The sequence below is a fragment of the Chiloscyllium plagiosum genome, chromosome 22, assembly GCF_004010195.1.
Source record: "Chiloscyllium plagiosum isolate BGI_BamShark_2017 chromosome 22, ASM401019v2, whole genome shotgun sequence".
In the NCBI taxonomy this organism is placed as follows: domain Eukaryota; kingdom Metazoa; phylum Chordata; class Chondrichthyes; order Orectolobiformes; family Hemiscylliidae; genus Chiloscyllium; species Chiloscyllium plagiosum.
Window position 1 is genome coordinate 23462209 of NC_057731.1, and position 26823 is coordinate 23489031.

At 37.9% G+C, this 26823-nt stretch overlaps 1 protein-coding gene and 1 long non-coding RNA gene across 7 annotated transcripts in view; one reads left to right on the plus strand and one right to left on the minus strand.

Moving 5' to 3' along the window:
- The first annotated feature begins 3949 nt into the window (after positions 1–3949).
- Positions 3950–26823, plus strand: part of ebf3a (EBF transcription factor 3a) — a 150751-nt gene continuing 127877 nt past the window's right edge. For 2 of the 6 annotated variants that reach the window (XM_043712600.1, XM_043712602.1), the window contains exons 1-6: positions 11846–12515; positions 12789–12945; positions 13292–13355; positions 14345–14400; positions 16916–16989; positions 18664–18732. In XM_043712600.1, the coding sequence (XP_043568535.1) occupies positions 12382–12515; positions 12789–12945; positions 13292–13355; positions 14345–14400; positions 16916–16989; positions 18664–18732 (554 nt within the window). In that variant the 5' untranslated portion in view covers positions 11846–12381. Of the gene's footprint in view, positions 4113–10524; positions 10794–11845; positions 12516–12788; positions 12946–13291; positions 13356–14344; positions 14401–16915; positions 16990–18663; positions 18733–26823 lie in introns of those variants that run through there. The other 4 variants (XM_043712598.1, XM_043712597.1, XM_043712601.1 and 1 more) reach the window with 4 other exon arrangements.
- Positions 4489–11537, minus strand: LOC122561131. The gene is made up of 2 exons (XR_006314920.1): positions 11071–11537; positions 4489–7774 (listed from the first exon to the last, which is right to left on the minus strand). It is a non-coding gene; the product is annotated as an uncharacterized LOC122561131 (long non-coding RNA).

The window sequence follows — 26823 nt, forward strand, 5'->3', positions numbered from 1 at the left end:
GGACCAGGCAGTTACTTTGACAGAGGCTGAGAAACAGAACGCACATAAGATAAGTATAATGTTAGAATGTTGGGTGCATAAAGGGTAAAATAGCAGATGCCAGTTGAGTACGGGGTAGGGTGCCAAGTAAGTATGATTCTAGGTGGATGTGGTGCCATGTATCTAGCTAATAACTGGAAAGAGCTTTGGCTGCATAGGGGTAGGGTACCATATGTGTAAGATGCAGAGTCTGATGGGCATGTGATGCTAGGGTGCAAGGTGAGTAGGGAGACAGGTATGTGAGACAGTGCTATAGTGGATTAGGTTGGTTGGGAAAAATTGGCCTAGTAGGGACTGATACTGGGACTGTTGGACAGGCAGTGGGGGTGAAAGGAAGTGGTCAGGTCGAGCAGTGGGGCAAGTGGGGAAGCTTGTCCAATAATCAGGGAAAGGGGATAGAGTATGGAGTGTAAAAGGAGGTTCCGAGACAGCATCTGTGTGTCTAAGTAGTCTGGTGGAGATGTGGTTGGGAGCATGTGAGGTCAGTTGAATAGTTACTCAGGAGTTATTCTATGCATTTAATAATCCAATTTTTCGTCGGTAACTATTTTACTTAAATTCATAAGAATCTTCAAAATTCTTTGATGTAAATGGAAATTTTCAGAAGGCGCCGAGTGCAGAGGAATTGCCCAGTGGAATGTTCAGTTTCCTGGGTAATTTTTTTGGAGTCTTCTACAACAGGCATTCTGCAAGGTGTGCAATTCCCATCCTCGCTGGAATAGTGGCTGTTGGACAATCAGAAAATCCAGGCCATGTTCTTTTTTTTAATAATTCATGGGTTGTAGTCATTCATCCCATTTGCTGAAAGTTTTGACTCAACTATACTGTTGTGGGTTTGGAGTCACATGTAGGCCAGACTAGGTAATGATGGCAAATTTTCTTCCTTGAAGGACATTAGTGAACCGAATGGATCTCTCCTGTGTGGCAATCACCAATGGACACCATTCAACTAAGCTTTTCATTCCAGATTAATTTTTCTTGACAGTCAAATTTCATCACTTACGATGGTGGTATTTGATTCACTGCCCACAGCATTAGCCTTTGGTTCTGGATTAGTAGTCCAGTGACATTACCATTGTGCCACCATCCCAGAATTCATTATACCAGTGAATACTATATAATTTAGAATTTTTCATTTAAGTTTAAGACAGAAATTATTTATTAGCAGTAACATTGTACTTTCTGTGAATACTAATAAAATGATTGTTGTTGGTATAACTGAGTTATGTTTACAAATTTCCAAGATTCCTATTAGGGTAACCAAACACAACAAATAGCTTATAAACACTAGATACAACTTTATTAACATACTTAGCTTTCATATAAAAATGCACCATTAGATTAAACATTTTGACTAAAACCATTATTGCAATCTTCCAAGGGATGCTTTATTACTGGACTAAAATCAATATTATAAAATTAATTTACTTTATTCATTAAATTATAAAATGCTGTATGACAATAAATATTTTTAACATTAAAATTAACTACAGTCTTCAGAGATGCACATCCATTTGTACTTTTGTTATAGAAAAATTAGTTAAGAAATAACTGTTACACAGTCTTCATAGTCGATGGAAAAGGCTGAATTAATTTATAGATCTAACAAAGCAAAATATGACTAAAAAAATAGGAAATTTAATGGACAGTACAGAGAATTAGTCTCAGTAAAATATCCATAAGGCTACATTGCTCTTTCAGATATTTAGATTGCTTTTAGAGATTTCAATTGCTTTTTAATCTTTCTTAAAATACACATTTTAGAATTTTTCAAACTATATTAGCAACTTCAAAAACATTATTTAAGTATACTGAATATCCCAACATAGTGTTTCAAAAATCTGGTTTAGAAAGCTTTGATTTAATAGAACTTACATGTTGGAACATGAATTCATTATTACTATTTGCTACCGTGTACTAATGTTCACTTTAGTCAATCATATTTCTTTGCAATAATTATTTTCAAAAGTCTCATAACATTCACAATGTTTCACATTTCTCTGTAATAAAAAAACCTTTCTTCTGATAAAGCTACAATAGTGGCGTATGAATCATAACATCAATCTGTAAACATCACACACCAGTCCATGGAAACACTGATCTGCCTAAGATGAGGCAGAAGTACCCTGAAAATCTACAAATAACATTAGAAGTATTTAACCTGCATTATCTCCGTTGTTACCTGCATTATCTCCGTTGTTATAAATATGTTCAATTTAAGAAAATAAATCATTAGGTCAGTTATATGTTTCTATATTAGGTCAATATTTTGGAACTTTGACATCTTAATCAAGCAGATTTACAGCAATATATCCAAAAAAATTCTAAAAAAGTTTCTGAATACCTTATTGTGCCAAAATGTAGTACTTCTTTTGCAGAAATCATTTAAAGAGAGAAAAATATGAAACAGAAAATGAAAAAATATCATATGCAATATTTCTCATTAAGAATGAAATAGTGGCATTGTGTGACTTCAGTAGAAAGCAAATAGTGCTTGTTTAAAATGTTCTTGTGTGCTGAATTCCATCACAGAATGCAGGGTCTATGTTCCCATGGAAACGAACATACACTGGTGGAGAATGAATGTCCCAGGCCTCTCAGACTGTTGAATGTCTTCTGACATCATAAAATCAGCTTTCTAATTAGTCATGAGTGGCATAATGATCTAGAAACATAACATGTACCAAATTGCGAGTTAAAGAATATTGCTGTGTCTCAAAGTTCAGATTATGTTTATGATCTACTTGAACTTTCCCCTTAATGGTTTATAACATCATCTGAACACCTTGATTAGTTGGCAGTCTGGTAACTCACTCAAAAGGCTACCTTTTACTTGTAATTATATTGTGAAAAATCCATGGTCTCTTAGTGTTGGTGTTGAATTGTTAACTATTGTTTTTAATTCTCATTTTTCTCAAAACATTTTACACATACTGAACATAGGTTTATTTTCTTTAAAAGATTGCTTGGTTTCTGTTCAATCTATAGATCTGGTTTTTGAAAATACAATTTACAAATAAACAACACTAAAATTGCAATCTTTACTTTTTTTGCAATACTGTCATTTGTACTATGGCAAAAGTTAATAAAAATAAGGAAAAGCTGACCTTGGACATTTGGATTACTCAAAAGGTCCAACAATTTTAATTATGAAATGAGTGAATAGATATGGTAGTGCTCTGATAATAGGTTTAATTAGCTCAATGTTATTATTAGAATCGGTGTGTCAAAGATGAAGAAAAGTAGATACAAATTTTGTGTGGATACTTGTTAAGCGTATGTCTGAGTATCATCTGTTGCATCTCTTTAGCTGTGTTGCAATCTTTGCTCCGTGCCTCGACGTGTTTTCCTGAATGACAGACATATGTGAGTGTTGGTGAAGTTTTGTGAAGCCGGTTGTTCCTCTCCCTTGTGGGAATGGCTGCCACATTTGAACTGAACTCCAGGGTCACCTGGTACGTGCCCTTTCACACCGTGACCCGCTTTCCAATAGTTCACCTAGCAGGGGAATTCAACAGTGTTGGCAAAAGACAGTTACTCCAGGAAGTGGAGCACAGTTTCAATCAACATTCTCTCAGATTCTGACACTTACACACTTTAAATGCTTAACCTTCAACACTTGAGAAGTTGACATAATATTTTTTATATATTAGGGGATACTGACTCCATTCCTTAATTCTCTCCCCTTCTTTAGTACTGGCTTGAGGGATGGGGCTGAAAATACCTGTGACTTAAGAGTATAGAAACCCACTCATCTCGGGTTTGAAGCTGAGAGTTGCTCGACCTTCCTCTGAACATTTTTTTCATAGACAAAGGCATGTCGCACCGATCATGCCCCACATGTCCCGCCTCCCCGGGCAGCAGAGACCGCGCTTGCGTCGGAGCGAGTTTCGCACTGGCCACGCGACCCCAATTTGAGTTGGAGACAGAAATTGACAACATTCGCCCCCTGTAACTAACCAAAGTAGCCCAGGATTCACAGCACATAAATAAACACAACATGACGGGTAAATAGTTCCGACTTTGACTTTAGAGGACATTCTGTCTAGTGTCTAATTGTCCATGAAAGAAAGGTAAGTGATGTTCTAGATTTCACACTGCCTTGACATGCCATAACAGTCTCACTTATAGGTTATAGGCAGACACGCTCTTTTGGTTCTGTATTTTAATGTCCCTTTTGCTATTATTTGTTACAACTCACAGATAGTTCGCAAATATTCTACCAACACGCCATGCAATCTTTCTCTCTTCATCTATGTACAATGTTCTGAAAATTCTCTCTGAAGTAAACATTTGGGTTTATATGTTTCTCGTTCTAAAATTTGTGTGCGTTATATATAATTCCATAATATTAAAATTAAAAGCAAGGAGCGTTTTCAACTTCTTCGAAACTTCCATGTAATTTGCGCTTCATTTAATAACATTTAGTCGCATCATTATTCGGGTTGCTTTTATTCACGCCATACAGATCAAACTCGACTCCAAAAATCCTTTGCGTGCCTTTGTATCCCTTTGTTATTTTTATCATGGGGTACACGGCAAAAAGAAAATACCATTAAAAGTTCACAACAAATCGATTTTATTTGTATGTTTCCCCCATCGAAATAGACGTGTCTTCAGTAAATGAAGGTATGCGGTCGCTCGGTTTTCAGACTGAAACTAGTCTCGTTCTTATAGGTATGAAAATAACAAGGTGGAATACTTGAACTGTTATTAGAATAGTCATGAAACAACCGTAAAAGAAAACAGCAAGAAATTGATCGATGTATCAGGAATATTGTTGATTTATTCAAGGTGGTAATTTCCTTGGTAGCGCGCATAATGTGCAGTAGACTCAGATTGATGATAAATGTTTTTATTTTTTTTTAAAAAAGCCGAAAAAATCGAACATCACCAATCTGAAAACTCAGGTATGTTAATCTGGAAATCATTTCGGAGGTTAAGTTATTAATTCGACAGTGTTCTGACCTGTTAATCAATAATCAGGAAATGGTCACTTGTAAAGCTATTTGGTTACGTTGTTTCTTTGAAATTTTGGAGTATAGTTTTATTTGTGAGTGCGTTTTTTTTTGTTTTTAATGTATCTAACCGTGAAACAATACTGCTGCTTGCAAAGGAATTATTGAGTAACATTATATTTTTGCCAAAAAATCGCTCCTTTAGAAAATTAACGAAGTGTGAAATTTGTATGACGTTTTCAGAATGAAAAGGTATTGTTTAAGTTTAAAGCTTTTTAAGTTGTTATCCTGGTGATACGCCAAGATGCCTTTAGGTGGCGCACTATCACCGTAAGACGAAGGTTACAATTTATTTGATCACTGTCCAAAAACGTTCGTAACAATCTTTGATTGCAAAGAAGTTAGCACATCTCATTATCCATTGATACCATCTGTGTTAGAACACTAGTTCTAAATAAAAGAAAATGTGTGCCTGTCAAAAACACAAGAAAACTGTTAAAACCCATATTAAATATATTTACAATTCATGTTTCTATCATATAATTTCCCACAGCAGATACCTCTTCAAATTAATTTTGTTAGCAAATGTATTTGAATCAAAGTTTTGTTCTGATTTATAGCTGTCATCTCCTGCATACACACATGTCCCAGAACCTGATATAGTATTAAACTTTATTCTCATGTCCTTATACGTAAATTAAGCTGCTGAATAATTTATATAGAGTTCAAGGGCACTACCTTTTTTTTGGCAGATTCGAGTGTGCGGGGATATCTCGGGGTAATTTCGCAAATTTGTCTCAGTTGGACCAGCATAAGTATCTGAGAACAAATTTGGAAATCTCGTTGACTAAGCTTAATAACGTGGAAGCTCGAAGTGCCTCCTTTTATTTTGCACTCCTTGTTTTATTAGGACAAACTGCATATTAATTGACTGGAAGCAATCTATGTTCTTCCATTGCCCCCCAGCTACGCTTTCGGCAGCCACAACCGCCCAGCTTTCTTTCTTCATTACGATCTGTTGAATAAATGCAAATTGCACCGTGGCATTACTAAAAGTAAATTGGCAACAGCTTTCCAATCAATAGTTCTATTAGTATGAAAATATACCAAATTTTAATGGAAATAGTTCCTCCTGTGCACTGTGCTGCTGCATCTATAGTGGGAGGCACGCGATGAGGGTGGACAGTCTGTTAAGATGATCGTTTTAGATATGACATTATTTTCGAATATTTATATGAGTGCTTTTTGAAAGTATATCACGTGGAAACGTAAACGGTAACACTGATTTTATTTTGAAAAAAATTATATATGCAAGTCAATTCTGTTAATTGTTTGCTATATTAGAATTTTCAATGATTCAAATTTGCAAATATATATATGTATATTTGGTGAGTTTAGAAGAAATCGGATTTAAATCCGTGTTTTGCAGTTGGAGTACAACAGGCAACTCTCAGCACTTTTTGCACATTTTCTCTCTGGGTTGCAGTCAGCCCCACACCGTCAGTGAGTGTTCCACCCTAGGTACGACATCTGGATTCAACATATTAAATATGACATCAATGTCCCACCGCTTACAAAAAGGTATCAGAATTAATTAAAACGAAGTGCTTTTTCATTAAACCCTGTTACAATACTTTAAAGAATGCGATCGATCCTTGTCCGGACAATTTCCACCTCTGTTTTTTTTCTTGGGATCGGGGAGTTTGAGGATTCGCGCAATGCAGTGAAACTTCCTGAAGCTGGGAAAGGAGACACACACAAAAAAGTTGGGACTCCGGGAATGACATATTCCCGGAGCTCGCGGTTGTTTAATTTTTGCAAAGTAGGTTTCCCTCAAACCATCCTGTTCATGAATAAGGTTCAGGTCCCCAGGAAAGTGACAGTAGCGGATTGGTTATGAAATGCATGCACCTTAAGCGTTCGACTCACGGAAATATTTTCCGAATGTCCTTTATATTTAGACGCGCGTAAAACAGTATTGGAGATTGTTTGAACCTTGTGTTTTTGTTTTGTAGAAGGTACCAGATCAGAGAGCGGTGTCAGAACAGCTCCCTTAGCCCTGAGACAGTGCCCGGGTACATTGGGGGATCTTTGTAGTTTTCCTGTCAGACTAAAGCTGCTGTGAGCACTGCGTGTCTTCAAAACTTCAGCGCCATAACGCCTTGCGATCTATCCTGCGCTATGTCAACATCTAGTTTCTAGAAAGTGTTTAACCTGGCAATGGGAAAGTGAGGGGTAAAGTTGCAGATTGTAAACAAGTCCTGATTCCACGCGTTCCCAGACCATTGCGGTGCGCGTATTGATCCCGCCGCCTCAGCAATGTGAACACGATGGAAGCGACATCATGTGCAAAGAAACTTTGAGACATGCAGTTAATTCGTGTCAATCTGCCAACAGTAAGTTGACGGTCTGGATATTAATTGATGAGTGCGCGCTGAGGAGATGAGAAGCCCTATTCACCCGGCAGGTAACGTAAGGGAAACATTTGCGAATGTGAATGCGATGCAGTTAGTCCGTGTATAGATTTCTTGGTTGGGGTGGATGGTGGTTGAAATTGGGACAAAGTTAGTCAAGGAATTTTGTTGCGGATCAGCGGGCTTCTTTCCGCAGTCTCGATGTTGGTGAGCTGTTGAAGGAGTTCAGTTTGATCCCGAAGCCGAGTCTCTGGGCCTCCCGAGGCGGCGCTATTTGCCAAATATGCACCTTACAGGTTGTACTGTGGATGCAGGGATTAATGCTTTCCGCTAAATCTCTGCAAGGCGTTGAAGTGGATTTTCCTGAACAAAAAATACACACAAAACATGCTCAGCGTAGCAGCTAACCAGTATTTTGAATGATCAAAATCAAAGAAATCCCACACGCTCCGTCGCTGTGTTATCGAGGCACATTTATGAACTGAGTAATTTTCAGAAAAGTTCTGTCGAAACATCAATTTTGCAAGCAAACTAAAAAATGGAAAGCATTTTTAATTGACCATTTGTCATGTGGCCTTTAATATAAGTGAATTGTTAGAACGGGTTCCACTTGTCCCAATTTTTTTAAAAAATAAATAATCATGGGTTAGTTATTTGTTTATTTTGCTAAGTTAGAAAATAAATTGCGGTCAATTAAAATTGCATGACCAGATTTCGAAACTCAATAGACGATTAGTGTGATACGCAGTGCATGGTGCAGAAATGAGTGGAGTTTGCCACGCTTCCCTTCTCGTTATCACCTCACAGTGTACCAGGCGAGTTTAGATCCGAGCCCTTTGTGTAATCTCTCACTGCAAGTTTTAGATGCGTCGGTCAATTTGTTGCTGTAATATGAAAACTGCTTTGATTTATGCGCTAAATTGTCATGAGCGCGCGAAGCAGTTGTATAGTTTAAGCGCTCTCTCTCTCCTCGAAGTCAGAAAGGTACATTGTTTCTCTTAAGTGGGACGAGTAAACACCAGCAATTAACTCAGTTTGTGGTTATTCAGAAGGCATCGATTTTGTTTTTGATATTGTTCCGAGGGTCATCCAAAACCACTAGACTTTAGGTAAACTGAACAAAGGCAGCCAAGTGACCAGACAACAGCAGCGTGTGTTAAAACGGGATTGGAGGGTTAAGGTAAAACAAATGGCAAAACTGGAGATTTGGTGGTAAGCGGTGGCGATTGTGATTCTAGTGTGCGCTGCAGTGTGATGGCGAGCACAGGGACAGCTGGCGCTGGGGACCCGGGGCTGGGCCAGGGCCGTCTGACTGACTTTGGATTGACATCTGGGAGACCACTGGTGTGTGGCACGCGAATCGCTTGATGTCGCTATTTATATGCAAATTCTGTGTATCATTCAACCCTCACCGTAAATTTACAAAAGGAACACTTCACATAATAAGGAGGATCGTTACTTCGGGAGGTCTGTGACTGGACCATGCAAATCGGATTCAATCCCGCAAGCTTCTGTGGCTCACTGCCTTTGTCCAACAACGGTGAGAGCACACTGGTCCAAAAGTGGGGGGGGGGGGGGGGGAGGTTGGGGGGAATACATCCAGATCATTCCCAGTATTACAGAGTACAACTGCCACGACTTCCCAGTATGATTTTAACCAGATAATTCAAACAATATTTGACAACAAACAGCGCATAAATCTGTCTTGCCTCCTTGTACTGATCTGCCACCTTCCCCTCCCCTTTCCCCGCAACCATTGGAGTGAATTATTGAAATACTGCAAGGGTTCACTTTTTTTTTCTCTCTGAGCCGACTTGTTTCGTTCGACCACCTCGCTTCATTCATTCAGGAGGGAGCTGTCAGCAAAAAAAAAGGAGAGCTTGTTTTTGGGGTTCAGGGACTGCTATTAAAATTCTGTCCCCTCCGCACAAAGGGTGCCCGGGAAAATGGAAAACGCCTCTGAAAACACGGGGAACTCATTTGTTTGAACGCTCAGTCAGTTCACATTGAAGTGATGAAGTTTGAGTCGCCTTTATGCAACCCTTCCCCTACAAGATATGGCAGCAGTAAATTGTTGTGTCAGTACGGAGTTGTCACATTTTACCGCCATTAAATTCGGGTTGTTGCAAACAGTTTGTCAAAATGGTAAATTTGGGGCTAGATGATAAAGGCTGTATTTTCCACGCTATCGTCTGGAGCAGTCGTAGCCCAGACCAGATGAGAATAGAAAATGAGCGAAATATATTCAGCCCAAACCCTGTTGTGAGGAACAGCTGATTCCCCTATTCTGGCCAGATGGCTTCTGAACACAGATTTGCATTAATTTTCGCCTAATATCTTAAAAAAAAAGTGCTGCAGCTGCATTTTGTTGTCAAATACGTTTTAAAACTCTTTGGCTGCAGAACGAATGTAGCCTCTGTGACGGTTTTGCGGAACTTTTCAGGTTATGTTTTACAGTCAACGGTATCAGCTTTAAAAGGATTTGGCTAAACCCTATAATTTGGTAATCAGATTTAAATCGCCTCGGCGCGTGTAATCTGCTATAAGAACACTGTAAGTGACTTGGAGCAAAACACGTTTAACAGATTTGAAGTGAAAACCCTCTTAAATTTATATAAAAATAAACGATTTAAATAAAAGTATTCCCGTCAACTACTTAGTGCTAACGTGAACTATTTTGTTTACTTTGCTATACTTGATAAACACTAACACACATTTGCTATGACGGAGTTTCGCCTAAACCAGTGATTTTCAGAATTAAAATGCGCCTAAACAGTTCACCGGCTTCAAATATTTCATTTTAAAAAATAGCATCGAGATTTACTTATCTGTAACTTATATTTAATATTGCTTCAAATGCATAAACTTGTTAGTAATACAGATGTTCCTTATCGATATAACACTGCGACAAATCAGAATTTTTTTATTTATTATGCATAATGTTTCCTGCACATTTTGATTTTAAAATACAGTTTTAGGTTTCTGTAGATCTATATGGCATCTTAATATGTGATGACTGCTTCTGAAGACTAATCTTATTACTTTCAATCGCCATAAAATATGATTTTATTATACTTACGTATTTAATTAGACGCCAGCAATGTAATGGATTTTGAAATCGGAATAGCAACAGCTTTGATAATTCACTTATCTGTCGCAATAGTCATTAACCCCCCAACACCAGAAAATAGATTGCTCTAACACATCTCTTTCTCACCCTCAGCGGAGTATTGAAATTCGAGTGTTATGGTGTCCCTTGATAACAGAATTCGGACTTCGATTTTCACCGATTAATTAAAATATTAGCGTACGTACGATGCCAATTGTCAAAAAAAAAGAATGGAAGTGCTAATACGAACGAAGAGAAAGAGCTGATCATTGAGTAAGTGACTATCCCTGATTCTCTCCCTCCAGCCTGGGCTCTTACCTTCAGTTAAAAAAAAGCACAGGGCAGCCTCCGTCCCTAGGGTCCCCTCCTCTGGGCACCAGCTAATACCTCTGAAAGACTAGTTTTAGTCAACAATAATCTAGTTAGAAATACATGTGGATCTTCAGGAATTCCTAGTGATCGCATGTGTTCAAAGCATCTAACTTCAACTCTTCTGCTTGCTGTGTTGATGCGCAACCCATCAACATTATATTGTTTGTAATAAATGTACCTTATAATGTGGATATTGATTCAGTGGACGTTGTCAGATCTTTTAACCTTAACTGATAACACGACCTGATGGGTACAAGAAAGAACGCAGTTTAGTCATTGAACTCAAAGCTGTGTAACGAAGGCATATTGTTTCACAAGGAGGCATCGATTTAAATAAATATTAAACACAATCCCCACTTCCGTGAAAAAAAAATGAATTGTCATTCATTTTTTTCCAAGTAGTCCCATTCCACACTTTGAATCCTCTTCTGCTATTATTCTACACTGACTGAGCTCTCAACCGGATTTGAGGCCCGTGAACGCATCCCACACACTGTTATAACTTTTAACTCAAACTTCAACCGCAAGTTTCACGCCACACGTATTGATCAGAGCAGCTTTCTCCCCTGCAGTTTGTGTTTAAGGTAACAACTTTGTCCCTTTAATTTCTGTTTGAAGACAAACAACTCGCGTGGGCTGTATATATTTTTTCCTCCTACAGGATTCATTATGTTAATAGCAATCTCCGCATTTGATTTTATTGGTTGTCAATTTCAGTACAACAAGAAGAAAGTATCTGTACGTAGACACAGAGAAAGTGTGAGGAAAAAGGAGGGCAGCTCACCAACGCGCGCAGGTTGGAGCTGTCAATCGCAGGCCTTGGAGCTATACGATTGGGTATGTTAATCAGAGCTCCATACATGGCCGCTATCTCCGCCCCTAAACGTCAGAATCTGTCAGCGCTGGTCCCGGGGGTTTAGAGTTTTGGCTCCCGGGAAAGGATCCATTCCTAGGGGAAAGAGGGCTGAGTTTGTATGTTTCCATCCATTCTGTGAGACGCTAAAGGCCCTAATCAACCTCTCCTGTGTCCAGGAACACCTCTATGGTAATCATTTTTCGTTTATTTGTCTTTTGGAGCAGGAGAACCTTGTCAGAAGTGGTCGATTCAGCAGTGTCCTAAGCAGAATACCTTTGATGCTGTAGCAGGATGACACCACACTGAGAGAACAACAACAAACAACATTTTTTTTACTGTTAAACCAAATTTCCCGCTAGTTGCACTTTTTCTCCACAACGGATCACGATCCAACTAGCGCTGAACTACTCCTGCAATTGTTTATGTCGTGCCAATACAGGACAGCTTGAAGAGGAAGCAAGTCTGAACTCGGCTTTTCTCTTACTGATCATAACGAGCAAAGTCATCTCTCATCTATTCACCCCCCCACCCCCAACCCCCCACCCTTTCGTTCGCCGTGGGAAAAAAAAATCTGACATCTCGTAGATCCTAACCCCGACCAGGAGCTGGTTGTGCAGACAAAAAATTGTTTTAATGTTTGGAATTCAGGAAAATATACCAAGAGGTGGGACGACCATGAAAGAGGAACCGCTAGGAAGTGGGATGAATCCGGTCCGATCATGGATGCACACTGCTGGGGTAGTGGATGCTAACACGGCCGCCCAGAGGTACGTATAATCCAATACTACCTTCCATCTGATTTTTTTATGTTTCTCGCATCGACCCAAAATCACTAAATCCCCTCAATACTCTATCAATTACCCCCTCTCCCTGTGCTCCCCTTCACTTTCCCTTTCATTACATCATATTACTGCTAGCGACAAATCAAGAAATCTCTAGTCTCCCAAATGTGATTCCCATCTCCCATGTTTTTCATCAGTTCCCCTCTGTCTCCAGTGCAGCTTAATTCTCACCGATATACTGTTATTGTTTTCCCGCAGCGGCGTGGGTCTGGCGCGGGCACATTTTGAAAAGCAGCCGCCCTCAAACCTCAGAAAATCCAATTTTTTCCACTTCGTCCTGGCCCTTTACGACAGACAGGGGCAGCCCGTCGAGATCGAGAGGACAGCTTATGTAGACTTTGTGGAGAAAGAGAAAGTAAGTTGCTCACTGTAGAAATTATTTTCTCTTTAAGTGCACAATAACTAACGAGCATAACGGTACTCAAGAGGCGCCCAAACCACGTGTAGTTCTGCTTGTTCTAACAGATCTCGACCGCTGCGAAAAAAAAGCTGGCTATTTATGACATTGTGTGTAAATATTATTTTATTGCAAAAGACGAAAAGCAAAATGTTTGCTATTGATTAGACGCCATGAACTCGCCTTCCAGATGCCAAAATGGAACGCAGTTAATTATAAACAAAAATATTTAAAGTGACATGAGAAATGAACTATGGAATACAATGAACAATAAAAATTACTCATTTATAATGGTTGATTTTAGGAGCCGAACAACGAGAAAACTAACAATGGAATACATTACAAACTTCAGCTACTGTACAGCAATGGTAAGTTGAATTGAATTGATTGAGAGCTGTACCGGTTGCTCTACCTTTATGTATTTTAATGGGGTTTGATTGCGTGTCATGTGGTGTAGATATTAATCATTGTTTATGGAACTTTGAAGTCTTACCTGGTTAGCATTTGAGTGTAAAAATAAACTAAAAGGACCAACAATTTAACGTCGCTTCTCCTGATCTATCCAGGCAAATTTGCTTTAGAAGTGAGCATGATGCTGCTCCCATACCTTTAAAGTAGGATCCTCGCTTAATCTTAAAATGTTGAATCTCATGCCCTATTCTGTGTTGTTGCACGCTAATCTGTGGAGCAGTCGATTGCACTGCATTGAAGCAGGCGAATACAGGCTATGAAATAAACCCTTCAAGTAACATTTCAAAGGCAAAAAAAAAGATTAAAACAGTGCTGTGGGCTTGCTTTCCCCAGAATTGACCATGGACTCCAAATTGGAATACCCTAATCAAAGTGGTTAAGGGTACCTGTGACATGTGTAACAATACCCCTTTGAGTATTGTGGAATACTTCTGGAAAACTTAAATATACCGAGTGTGGGACAGCATTGGCCCGGTTAAATATACCGAGTGTGGGACAGCATTGGCTCGGTTAAATATACCGAGTGTGGGACAGCATTGGCTCGGTTAAAGACCAACGCTCCACGCTCCGCTGCCCTGTAAATTACACAATCCAACTAAACATAAAATTTACAATAAATGTCAAAATTTCATGAATTTCTTGGGATACAGTTTTCATTTCTCTGACGAATATTTTATTCATGTTTTATTGCCTATTTTATTGCGTTCATTACAAGGACATCAGTTCCCATATTTTGTTAAATTAACAGTATCCTTTTACAAACCGGTATAGTATCCAAACTTGACTTTATATTTTTGAATGCCCAGGATGTTGATAAGATTCTTCCATTGATAACCCACGTTTCCCCTTTTAAGTACCGTTAAATTTGATACTACTTTATTTCTAGGGGTGCGGACAGAACAGGATCTCTATGTCAGGCTCATCGATTCAATGACCAAACAGGTGAGACGGTCACACATACAGAAAAAAACTTTAATTTTTTCTCCCATTAGAAAGTTTGCAACCGTTGATCACTAATCCCAAGGCTCAATATTGTGCACAGTTTTACATGTTGCTAGGAAAGCAACACTTTTGCAACTTGAAGTGTTCCAAATGAATCGCCTGAATTAAAATTTTTTTTGTGTATATGTTAAGACAAGTTTGACTAAACGCGTATGTTTCAGAACACCTAGCGTTAGAGGTTCGCGCTTTGTGAAGTGAGACGTGATTGGATTTTCTTTTGGTCAGGCAATTGGCTTCTCCATTTGTCTGCGGTGTTGAATGCGTTCAGGTGAAAAGTCAGCGTGTCCTTTTCTAGTTCCAATTCACCTCTCAGCCCAGACTCCATAATTCAGCTCCACTTTTGTTCCTGCCCAGAAGCTGCAGGTTTGAGAGGGTGCGCCAGGGGTCATGAAACAGTCCACTCCCTGGGATCAGCTGTATTTCTTTATCATATGTCTGTCATACCTTGTAAATAACATAATTACAGGCAGTTGCTTATTAAATTATTTAGCCTGTCTTCTGCAACTTCAAAGGTGATAAGTGCGGTTGATCAAAAGTGCTGCACAGTAATTAGCCAACCGGAGGGGGCACGTTTACACTCCTTTCCGAAAGTCGTCAAATATTTCACCAGCTCCACGATACTTTTTTTAAAAAACATTACATTGCCATTTTAATTGTCACAAAGTCATTGGTGAATGTAACAAATAAAAAGCATAATTGAAGAAATTGTCCGAGCGGCTGGGTCTCCCTCCCACTCGGAGCAAACCGTTATTTTCTCTTGATTTTTGTACTTTTTAGTCAAGGGACTTTGGTTGATAATGTGCTCGATACGTGCCATTCAGACAGCTCCTGGAATCAGATTTCTTCCTCATGATACAAATGTACAAATCGTCGCTGAGGACATGCAGTGTTTTGTCGATTGTTTTTGAAAAGAACCAGAATAGGGTTTTTTTTTTGCCTGTTATTTGTGTACACTCCCAAAACTCTAAGATGATGCAATGGTTGTTTTTTTTTGGAATTAAAGAATTAAATCTGACAAGCGATTGTCAGCCAGCACCAAACTCCAGTGTTGTTTCCCCTTTGCAATAGTTATTTCAATGGATCAGAAAATCCCCTTAACGTTCTACAGAGCTCTGCAAGTTGACAATGTGGATTTATTCCCATTGTATCCAACAACTTGTTTATCGGGATGGCCGCGGCCCAGTTTAAAGGGGTGTACATAACATTGCTTGCGAGTAGCTTGATATGAAGAACCGTTGTGTTATTTTGAAAGATAACTGATGTTTAGCCACACATCTTCCCATTTTAATATTGCAAATAGGGCTTCTCAAAAGCGCTAATCCCCTCAGTTGATTGATGGGAAATAGCCCTGCAACTGATCAAACAGCCATAGGCGCAGAACAACTCGGTTTTATTGATTCAGGTTTTTTTTGCAGAAGAAGAGGAACATGCAAACCACTGGAAAGATGTTTTGAGGAGGGACACCCTGGTCTCCCCAAGTTTAATGGTGTTCTATTTCAGGGGCAACAAACAAGAGGGGGGGGGGGGGGGTAGCGAATACATCAGACCTGAGCGTCGGTTACAATGCCGGCAAAGTGAATCTCGTTAGTTGAATAATAAGGGAGCAGACAGCTTTGAGCTGGGACCCGATGCGCTCAGTTGAGTTGTAAAAAAGCTCGGTGCGTTTGTGCGCACTGCTCGTTGGAGGCGAGTCGCTGAAAGGCTAGCGAAGAGAAGGCGAACACACCTAGAGCTCCAACCATCTGGCTGCTGTTAGAGCGAATGCTCAATAATTACTCAACCGAGAGTGTCTTTTTAGAAGGGGAAAAAAAAATCATTGTGTGTAATTGAAAAATAAACACCAGATTCGCTCCACGAGTTAAGTCGCAAAAAGTCTTCGCAGGTTTTTATTTATATTTATGGGGAGGAAACACGAAACGACGACGCCACGGTCAGCGTTGTTCCACGACTTGTTCTGTTGCCACCAAATTAATGCCATTAACATGCGCTTCTCCAAGAACTGAGTCGAGGCAAATGTGATGGGAATTACCAATTAGCGTTTTTAGTCGAGGTGACACCCAACTGAATCCTTGCCCCCACTCATAAAATATACCATCAGAATTGAACGTGACATGTAATTAAATCCTGGGAATGACAGTCATTCCTCGCCTTGCTTTAAGAGCAAGCTCTACCTGGTGTTAATGTGACCGTGGGGTTCAGAACGCCTGGGCGCCAAAGATTCCTGTAACGGCTCTTCTCCAATTCATCTGTCCTTAACAATAAGAAGTTTGTTTGTTTAAATAAGTTACAGGAACAGTGTCATTGACAACATTCCGAAAACCATGTACTTTTTTTTTGAGATGGACAATGTTTCTGCATAACCAGGAGTAGCGGCGTTTAAGCCATAGATGATGCAACATAGGCAACTTTTCACTGTTACATGGCTGATCGTTATTTCTTTTGATAATTGCTTTAGCCGATAGTATACGAAGGGCAAGACAAAAACCCCGAAATGTGCAGAGTCCTACTTACACACGAAATTATGTGCAGGTAAGCTCCTTACATGGCGAGTGGGCTTTTGCCAATGTGAAAAGTTACACACAGTCTAGTGATCACATAGGCCTGAAGTCAAAACTATTTGCGGTAACGGTGCAGACGCACAGCTGTACATTTTATACGGGAGATTATAAGGATTTCTTTGCAAACCAACAATTATAAATGTCATTTTTTAAGTACTAAGGAAAGCAACAATTCTCCATCTTTATAAATGAAAGTAGATACTAAATATCAAGAATAAAACAAGTGAAAGCTATGTGTTAGGAACTATAAAAACATTTCCTTATCAGAATTTGAACTGTTGCTTGTTCTTAAGCACTGGGAAAGTTAAATCTAAGATGCCGGTCACTGCACCTGATTAATATATTATCCCAACAACTTTTACTTCACTCAAATAAGAGAACAACTATATCAGATTGTAGTTAGTTGATGCATCTGTCAGTGATGCTATAGGAGTCAAAGATCTTTCAGTCATTTTACTGCCATTTTCTTCACTGCATTGAGCCACAGATAAACCATAATCTGTTATTGATAAAAAAAATAAACTCTTTGTACTTATTGAGCTCATGTATGTGAGAATTGATTTTGATACTGTCAGTTAACCTTTTCTCTAGAGCAGTGAGGCATTGTTCATACTGTTGTTAGATAGCATGCACATCACCAGGATTTGTGTCAGAAGAGCAATTTCCCACCTGTTTTTTCTGACTACCATAAGAGTTTCACCCTACAAGGGAAATAAAAATGCATCATTGATTTTGTATGTATTGAATGTGAAATATAGTTGCTTGTTAGAACAGAGCTGATCAGGAAGTGCAGCCAGGATTTCAGGCTACAGTAGCAGGTATCATACTCTAAGGGGCATACTATTCCAAGCTATTATGCTTACTGCTTAATGTCATTTTACTTAAAACGTACTGTAACGGTGCTAATATACAAAAGCATAGTTTTCCCCACACAAGGTAATAAATATAAATTACAACCAATAAAGTGAAATTTCTTTATTATCCACCACTGCATGTATTGCAATTAACATAGAAGAGAGCACAGATGTGATTTAAGCTGTAAGTGGAAGACTGTAGACTTTCTTTAATCACTTTAGCTGTCAGATTTAAAAGGCTTTATATACTTTGCCTACCATATGGTGTTAATTTAGCCAATTTAGACATGTAACCATTATACAACTATGATTTTTAAAGATATAATCATGTATTATATTTGCCATATTCAAATTTCAATTACATTTCTGAAATATATATTTAGCAAAGAGTTTATTTTAAATCACAAAAGGGGGCACAGTCAATTGTAGTTCCAATTATTAAATGCCCCACAGAAATATTGGTTGAAGGTGGCATCTTGCATCTTCTCCAGAAATAACAGCTTGACAATTAGAGGTAAACAAAAGCAGAAGCTGTGAAAACTTATTCCCAAACCTCCTGCCTCTTTCTTTTCCGAGATCAGTGCAAAGAGAGACACCACAACATGTTGTTTTCCAATCTTTTAACATTACCATTATGCCATTGCTTGTTCACTGGCCATGAAAATGTTGAGGTTGACAGCAGTGGGAGGGCTTGAGGAGGGGGGGCGGGGGTGGAGGGGAAGGGGGAGGAAGGAAGTAGGTATTGCTTTATTTTAAATAAATGTACATTTGACTATTTATCTTTTTTATAGCCGGTGTTGTGACAAAAAAAGTTGTGGCAACAGAAATGAAACTCCCTCAGACCCCGTCATTATTGACAGGTATGGAAGTATTTTTATTCTTTGGTGCTCACTACCCTCAGTTTTGCATTCAGCTCATTCAGCATTGTTCCATTTGTTGTCCTTTTGCGTTATCATGCACAGGTGGGTTGACTTGGAAACCTGGTGGCTCACTCTGTGGGGATTCAGTAATTGCTTGTGAGTTGTCAAGGGAAGCAGTTTCATCTGCCACCATGCTCACTGTGAAGAGTATTTTATGCCTAGAGAGCTTTTGGCTTTAAATGCAGATATGTCTTCTAATCTGTTTTTGAGTAATTTAGTATTTTATGTAACTTTTAGTTGTCATTGGTTAAATATTTAGCTATGTATCATCCGCTTTTGTTTAAAAGAAATATGCATTGCTGAAAGCGTTCTGGTATTTAATTTGCATAAAATAGTTGCTGACACATACTAAAACTTAATGTAAAGTAAAAGTATGATAACTTGCTTCCAAACTTAGTTTTTGTGCATTTGAACAAAAGTAGTGTTTCCGCTGCTTTCATTACTGAGGTATCTCCTGATCATGAACTTTGGTTTCAATGTCTGAAAATTAAACCAGGAAAAGACCCAAAGTTAAGCCTGACGAAATATGCACCACCAGTAGAGAGCAATGCCAATGTTTGATTAGCTGGAATAGCTGTTTGCTTAGTGGAGAATGTTAGCTATCTGACAGAGGGGACATCTTTCTTATTAGTAATCAAATAGGGCAGACCAGTTGTTGCCATCACTCTGGGATTGTGTCAGGCAATTGAAGGCAGGTTCAACAGTTTGAGGAACTTGGTGTTGAAAAATCAATACAATTATATTTGTCTTTAGTGTTTCTGTCCTTATGGACTCAAAGTAGAATTTCTAAATAAAGAGTGCAATTATAATACAAGTTACACCTTCTAGTTTATTAAGTGAAAATTGAAAGTAAATGCACTGCATATTTTTTCTTAATATTCTTCACTAAAATCAGCATTCACCATTGTATTTGTCTGACTGAAAGTTATAAAAGTGATTTTGCATTTTATGACTTGGGTTATTATGATGTTTCATTACAATGGCTATTGAGCATATGTACTGAGCAGATATTATGATGTCATTTAAAGATGCATTACTATCACACATTTATTGTGTTATCAATAGCGATGGGATTATAACTTGTGATATGATTTATGTGAAAAAACAGGTCTATTACAGGGAAAGGTAAAATAGCAATCCTAATACATTGAATTTCAATTTATACAATAAATAAATCATAATAATAATGTAATTTGGTTTGGAGGCATTTCTAGGATCTCTGCAGCAACATAATTAGAACATTTTATTTCAAAATATTTGAAAACAAATAATTGCAAAATTTATAGACACTCAATAGAAAAATATGCATGGTTACTGAATCTTTTTTTACATCTTCTTATGGTTCTTTATAGAACAATTATATTTTATTGGCTAAGAACACTGTATCAAAACATATTAATGAGTTTTAAGAATAACTGTTGTGTGGTTTACAGTAATAACTGATGCAAATGCCAGAAGCTAAATTATTTATGAGAAATCTGCTGCTTGTTTCTAAATTTACTTGAAGTATACAAAAGAGCTACAAATGTTGGAATTCTAATGAGCTTAATATCACACCATATACCAAGCACTAGGTATATATTGTGCAACTGTAGCCAGCACTATAATAATCCCGCAATATACAAATCTAGTCAGAAAGAAAGGTAGAAAGTTTATAGTCTTGACAAGTATTGAAAAAATGTGACAGGGAAAGTAAAGTCATATAGATCCACACGGAGACAATACTGGTGTGCCAGGTCTTTGCACATGTTAAAACAAAGTTTAAGTGAGAACCTGTATTTGCAGAGTTTTTTTCTCTATTTTGTTGCATGCCTTAGAGTCCCCCGATGAGCAATCTCATCACTTGGCTAGTTGGTTCTAAAAGGAATCACAGGGAGCACGCTCTACCAGTTCCTTTTTGCCTTCGGACACATTTAGCAGGTTCTGAACAGATAAGGCATATTTGTCCTCAGGATATGAACCAATAATTCAATCTTGAATTGAGATCTATGACCACACATTTGTTCCAGCTCAAGTCCAAGCACTGTTCCGTAAATCAAAGCCATTGTCCATCGTTAGGTGAAAGAAAAAGCAGCTTACCTCAAATAAACTATTTAAAGGAAAGTCTTCTGACCAAAATATATTCAATGGGAGGGTGGATAGTGGTGTCAGATGGTGAGAAGGGGGCATTGGGGGTATTATGGGGAAGGTAGTGATGTGGGTGGAGAAAGAACACACTTGCTTTGTTCTGCTGAACAGGATCAGAATATAATTTTCATAGTAAAATAATGTTTTCAGGGAAAACAAAAAGCAGATGTTCTTTATTCTGACCCTCCATTGTCTGTATCTTGTGAATCTAAAGAGATAAATCCTGTTTCACCCATACATTTTGATGGTCTTAAATGATTACAGGATGCTGCAAAAAATGTTTAAATTAGAACCATAATCTGAGCTAAAGTAATTTTTCCGTGCTAGCATAATGTATTTTATTGCTAACTGCGGAAATTCCTGGAAAGGTACATCCTCTTGCCTTTTCCTTCCCCGTGTGGGTTCAATGTAGATGGATGCAATGTCCAACTGTTGAAAATTGAAAAGACTGATTGTTGAGGAAGACAAGAGGAGGCAGGATTATATTACAATCACAACACAGCACAGCAACGCGCTAGTGAGAGCTCTGGTAGCTGTGCTGGGATACATTAAATGGGTTCACGATACATTACGGATAGCACACACAACAGAATGTTCCCAGTGGCACCCGTGCAGTCAAATAGCAAGTTGGCATCTTTACTTGTAGTAACTGGCATCCCCTGTAGAGCTGGCATTTCTGTACAGTTCAGGAGACTTATCATTCCAAGTGTGTCCTATTTTCCTGTACAGCAGCCAGACATCTGTTTATCCCATTTTCTCTCTCTTGGAGCGATTGGAATGGCTTTAGTTTAGTGAAAAGTTTAGTCAGGTTTAACAGCTGTTACTGAATTTCAAGCCTGCTGGTTTCTAAAATATTTTCATTGACCTTTGAATTTATGTAAAAAACATTATGTTTTTAATGCTCCTGAAACAATGTAAATTCATGATACTTAAATCATTCTGAATTTGTTAGTACTGTTTAACATGTAATTGTTGAGAAAGTTTTATAAATAATGATTTTTTTAAGGAGAATGTTATAAATAGACTAGAATCAAAAGTTCCGACTTATCTATGGCTATAATTTAAAGGTTTTTTTTAGTTTTTAAGAGATAGTAGCATAGTGGTTGAAGACTGATTTCAGTTTTCTTAGTCAACATTGCTTCCTTTCACTTCCTGTCACAAAGGTCAAAGAAAGCTGACCTTTGCTGGCAGCTTCAGTTGTTGAATAATTCATGTGATTGACTTTTTGTCAGTGCACACAGTTGTGCTCTGGGACATTTTATTCATTTACCTCATTTAAAGCGCCTTTCTGCACCTGTTCAACTATTAATATCATGTAATTTGTGCCTAATGCCGATTTTGCTTAACATTCATTATATTTCTTATTAGCTATATTTCCAAACGATTATGTATGATTATTACTAGACCCTAGGAACAGTGATGGGTTATTCCCCAGATCTTTACATCTTCTTGTCAGGCTGTTTTCGGAAGCAGTGAGAATAAACATTTGACCAATCCCAGTGTTTTTGCTCCTAGTTCATATCCAACCATCAGTTAAAACATTTTCCCTTATGGCTTTGGAAAAGCATGATTAAACCCTACTCTGTTGAAGCTGTACAAATGCCAGCATTTATAAGGTCAACGGTTTTGTTAAAAATGCAATGTAAATTAGATTCTCTGGAAAAGGATATTAAACAAAATTTAATTCATTGTCTTCCTGAATGCCATTTATGTTTTGGCTGAGCCTGGGACTGACGAGCAGGATTTTAAAATTTTAATAATTTTAGATTAAACATTGTTTTGTTATCTAGCACTTAGTATGCTACAGTGTTTGGACAATTAATGCAAAGCTGTGATTGTTGGTGGTTTCCACTGTATGTTTAGAGATTATATAGAAACCTTCTTTGAATGGCTTGTTGTCATCACATCTGCATAATGCAATTTGAGCAGCACAGTTTAGTGTTAAGTTTTCCTCCTCATTTTCTTGTGTACATTAGCATATCAACTTTATAACTTAGGGCAGATATTTTCTCAGCTTTTTGTTGTGCTTTGATTTCACTTTCTCAGGTGTAATGTACCAAATAAACAGTAAGTCCTCTGCATAAACTGTTGTTTTGAACCTTCCACTGGTGTTTCTGCACAGATTTCAAGGCTGCAGTATATTTCTGATTAATGAGCTTGGCAGTAGAAAATACATTTCAGGTCAGGAGAAACTACAAGTGCAGTCTCCATACAAGTACACAGGTGTGAACATTTCTGCATTATTTATGACCATCTCACATATCTTGTGCTGTAGAGGGAAAAAAAAGCAAAATAAAATTGAGAAATGCTGTGCTCGTTCAGTCTTCATAACTAAATATATCTCAGTGACCAAAGACAATGATGGAATGTCAGGAAACAGCGACAGCATTCTGCTGGGGTGGGGAGGGAGAGGGTGTGGACGGGAGGGTTTTCTAGGAGTAACAGGGAAGGTTGTCAAAGGGGAGGGAGCAAGATGGTAAAACTGGAGGAAAAGGTGGCTGCTTATGTACATTTAGATAGCAAGAGGAGGATATGTGGGAGAGAATGGGAGAATAGCAAGAAGGGAAGGGGAGACAAGCCAAGCTGTCAGAAATTATATAAAGCAAAGTAACCTGATAGAAGCCATTCCATGCTTCTGTAGTTGTCTTATCAGGTGAAAATGAGAGGTACTGCCGCTGCCTATAATTTTGTTTGGATGTCTTTGATAATTTGCATTAGTTTATGGAAAACTCTACCAAAATCAGAAAACTATTATTTCATGTTAAAGAAATTAGTGATTTTATCAGCAAATGACCAAGATTTCTTTCTATACCCTTAAAAGAAAATAAACCATGGAAGTGGAAATAGAGCTGTTTGAACGAAGTATTAGTAACAAAGTTTATGAAAGTCTGAATCTGTGATTCAAGATGTTTGGTTTTTAGCCAAAAATGATGTAATAGTATATTCATTTCCTTCCACAAATCTTTAATCACTTATAAGAATACAGGAGAGGGGGAGGGGTGTATATTGTGACTTACAGATGGAAATTCCTAGCTTTAGTGAAGGGGTTTCCACTGCAGAAGCCAGAAGATGATTGACAGACAGGACTACAGGAAGTGAAGTCTCAGGGAGCTTAACCTGTACTTGGCAGAGCTTCCACAGATTACACTGAAGAGAAAATGAAAAGCACTTGTTTCAGTGGAATTGTGGAACTACCAGTCAACAAATAATGGATGTGGACTTTAACATAAAACTGTCTTTAAAAAATAACTTTATATGTATTGCCCAAATTGTGTCAGTAAACTATAATTCAGAAAAATATATGTTTTTTAAAATTTACATGTGAAGCTCTCTGTATCTGAGGCTACTTTTACACAAGTTAACATATAATCAACTTTGTCGACAATATTCACAGATATCACCAAAACTATAATGCATCTTCTTATGGAATTTTGAGTGTCATTGCCAAATTCAGCTAGGTCAAAGAAAAAAAAAGTTCAATAAATAACTGAGTTTAATATAACAGAATTTGTTTTAATGAGGTTTGATGATAAATTACTGTAAATGTAAACAAACTAAAATCAACTGTTATCTTTCATGTATAATGGAATATAAAGTAATGCTTAACAGCTGGATGGTTTGCTCGGGACTATGTTGTGTTTCTCAAATAGTAACTTCATTTGGGAAATGAGTTGAACATATGTGCAAAGGAAGGGCCTTACATTTGTGTTGTTGTAAGACATGTAGCATGGGCCCAGCTAACGGAAGAAGCTGGCTCCAGCTTGTCGCTAGTGAAAGACGAAACACGGTTACACATCTGGTGAGAAAGAGCAGTTCATTTGCAGAGACAGCTCTCCCTGCTGTAGCTGAAAGAGGTTATTTTGATAGAAACAAAGCAGTGGGGGCTGGGGTGTCAGTTACTACAACTGGACTGACTGAAAATTCTCAGGGTTCAAGAATAAAGACAAACTAAAATTACAGCATGCAGAGTAAAATCCCAAAACAGTGCTTACACAGACATTTTTATTTAACAGATCTAATCTTGCCCTCACAAAAGTTAACTTGAAAAGTGGCACAAGTTTTAAAGTGAAATTAATCAGCTGCTAACAAAACTTATTGAAAAGAAAATCTCTAGACTCGGACTTGGTTCATCTGACTGTGACATATGTGCAGCAAAAAAACTTTATTCGATTGTGTATACAAGGCAAACACTCCCTCTTTTTAGTATTGAATGTACTGCTGGTGCTCTGCACATTCACCCTAACCACACTCACAGGACTTGTGACCGCACAGAAGGCTCAATTTAAGCAGGCGACAAAAGGCCCTAACAGTTGGAGTAGGGCTATTAATGCACAATGGGCAGACGCGGGTGCCCATTCTTTGTGAATAACAACCAGTAAAATTGAATTGGTTTTGGTATTGTGTGGATTGTAAGGAATGCACTTTGCCAACCCAAATTTGATTAGGATTTCCTCTACAAGTTTGTGTAGCCCTTCTGTGGTGCGTATGCCTCAGCTGGGTAGCTATTTACTTTCATCCAAATTACATTATCCGTTTGTTCTTGAATGGAACTATAACCGTTATTTTTATCCATCTGGAATGGGGTAAGTAATGGTGGATAAAAGGGACAGAGTTTTAAAAAATGAAAGAATGATATATAGTTTCAGCAAACTATTTATTTAAAAGTTAGAAATTCCAATTAAATCCAGTAAAATTTATACATGTCTTAATTAAGTCATGAGCTTTAGAGTAAGAAAGATTCTGTCTTCAGGCAAAACAAACTACATAGTTCTGAGGAATGTGCCCTGTTTACACATTTTATAATGTTTTGCAATCAATTTACTCATTGGATTTAAATTAATTTATGGTTATTTTAATTTTTCCTCTTGAATTTATTATGAAAAAGACAAATGTCCCATTATCCTATGCAGACACCAGCATTTTAATGCCGAGAAAGTGATTTCTTAACAAATCTAAAAGTGATTGTCATAACATTACAATAGCATTGTAAATTTACGTTTTGCTCATATAAGTAGAATACAGGAAAACACACCATCTGTTTTTATCAGATATATTATTTTGCAGAGATCTCAAATGTTGGTTGATGCAGGGTTTGTTTGTCCATGTTAGAGATTTTGTTTTGTCTGTTTTATCTGGCTTTGTGAATGACAAATTTCGAGGTAGAAGTCAATAAGCTTAGTAGCTTATGAATGGAAACTACATACTTGTGACATAGATCTATTATGGAAAAGTCCTAAGAATGGATTCAGTGGGAATTTAAAATAATGTCTTTCACAGGTTGGTTTCTGTATTAGGACATAGTAAGCTGACTATGGAAGATCACAGCCTTAAACTGTAACAGCAGCGCTGCTTCAAATTCCCTTTTTTTGTGATTTACACTTCCACTAAACATACTTTTAAATGCACGACTATTATGATGCTGTCCATAAAACTTGCACTTTTCAAACATTTGTTGCACATTTCTTAACAGTTGAGAAACAAAATTATCCTTGCATACTGTTTTTCAGGTTTGAGGAATAAAAGACAAGCTTTCCTTCAATTTAGTAACAATCACCAATAGCAGACACACACACTCTTTGTTGAAAAATCCAATGTGACTTCTTTTTATAGTGCTAAAATAATTAGCTCCAATATTAAGTGTAACATTTGTTTCCAATGCATTATATGAGAAGAAAGGTATTAAATAAATCCAGTGGGTCTGATGATACATGCAATTCAACATGAGGAGTAATACAAGCCTTTCTTCAGATTTACACCCATAGCATTTGTTTCAAATTAGAAGTTTGTAAATCAGATCAATATGTGTGGATTCTGTAGTCCCTTAGTGGGATCTCTTATGTCAATTCTTCCTCAATATTTGCTTATTAGAAGTGGTGCCAATGTGTGCTTCTCACATCCATTTCC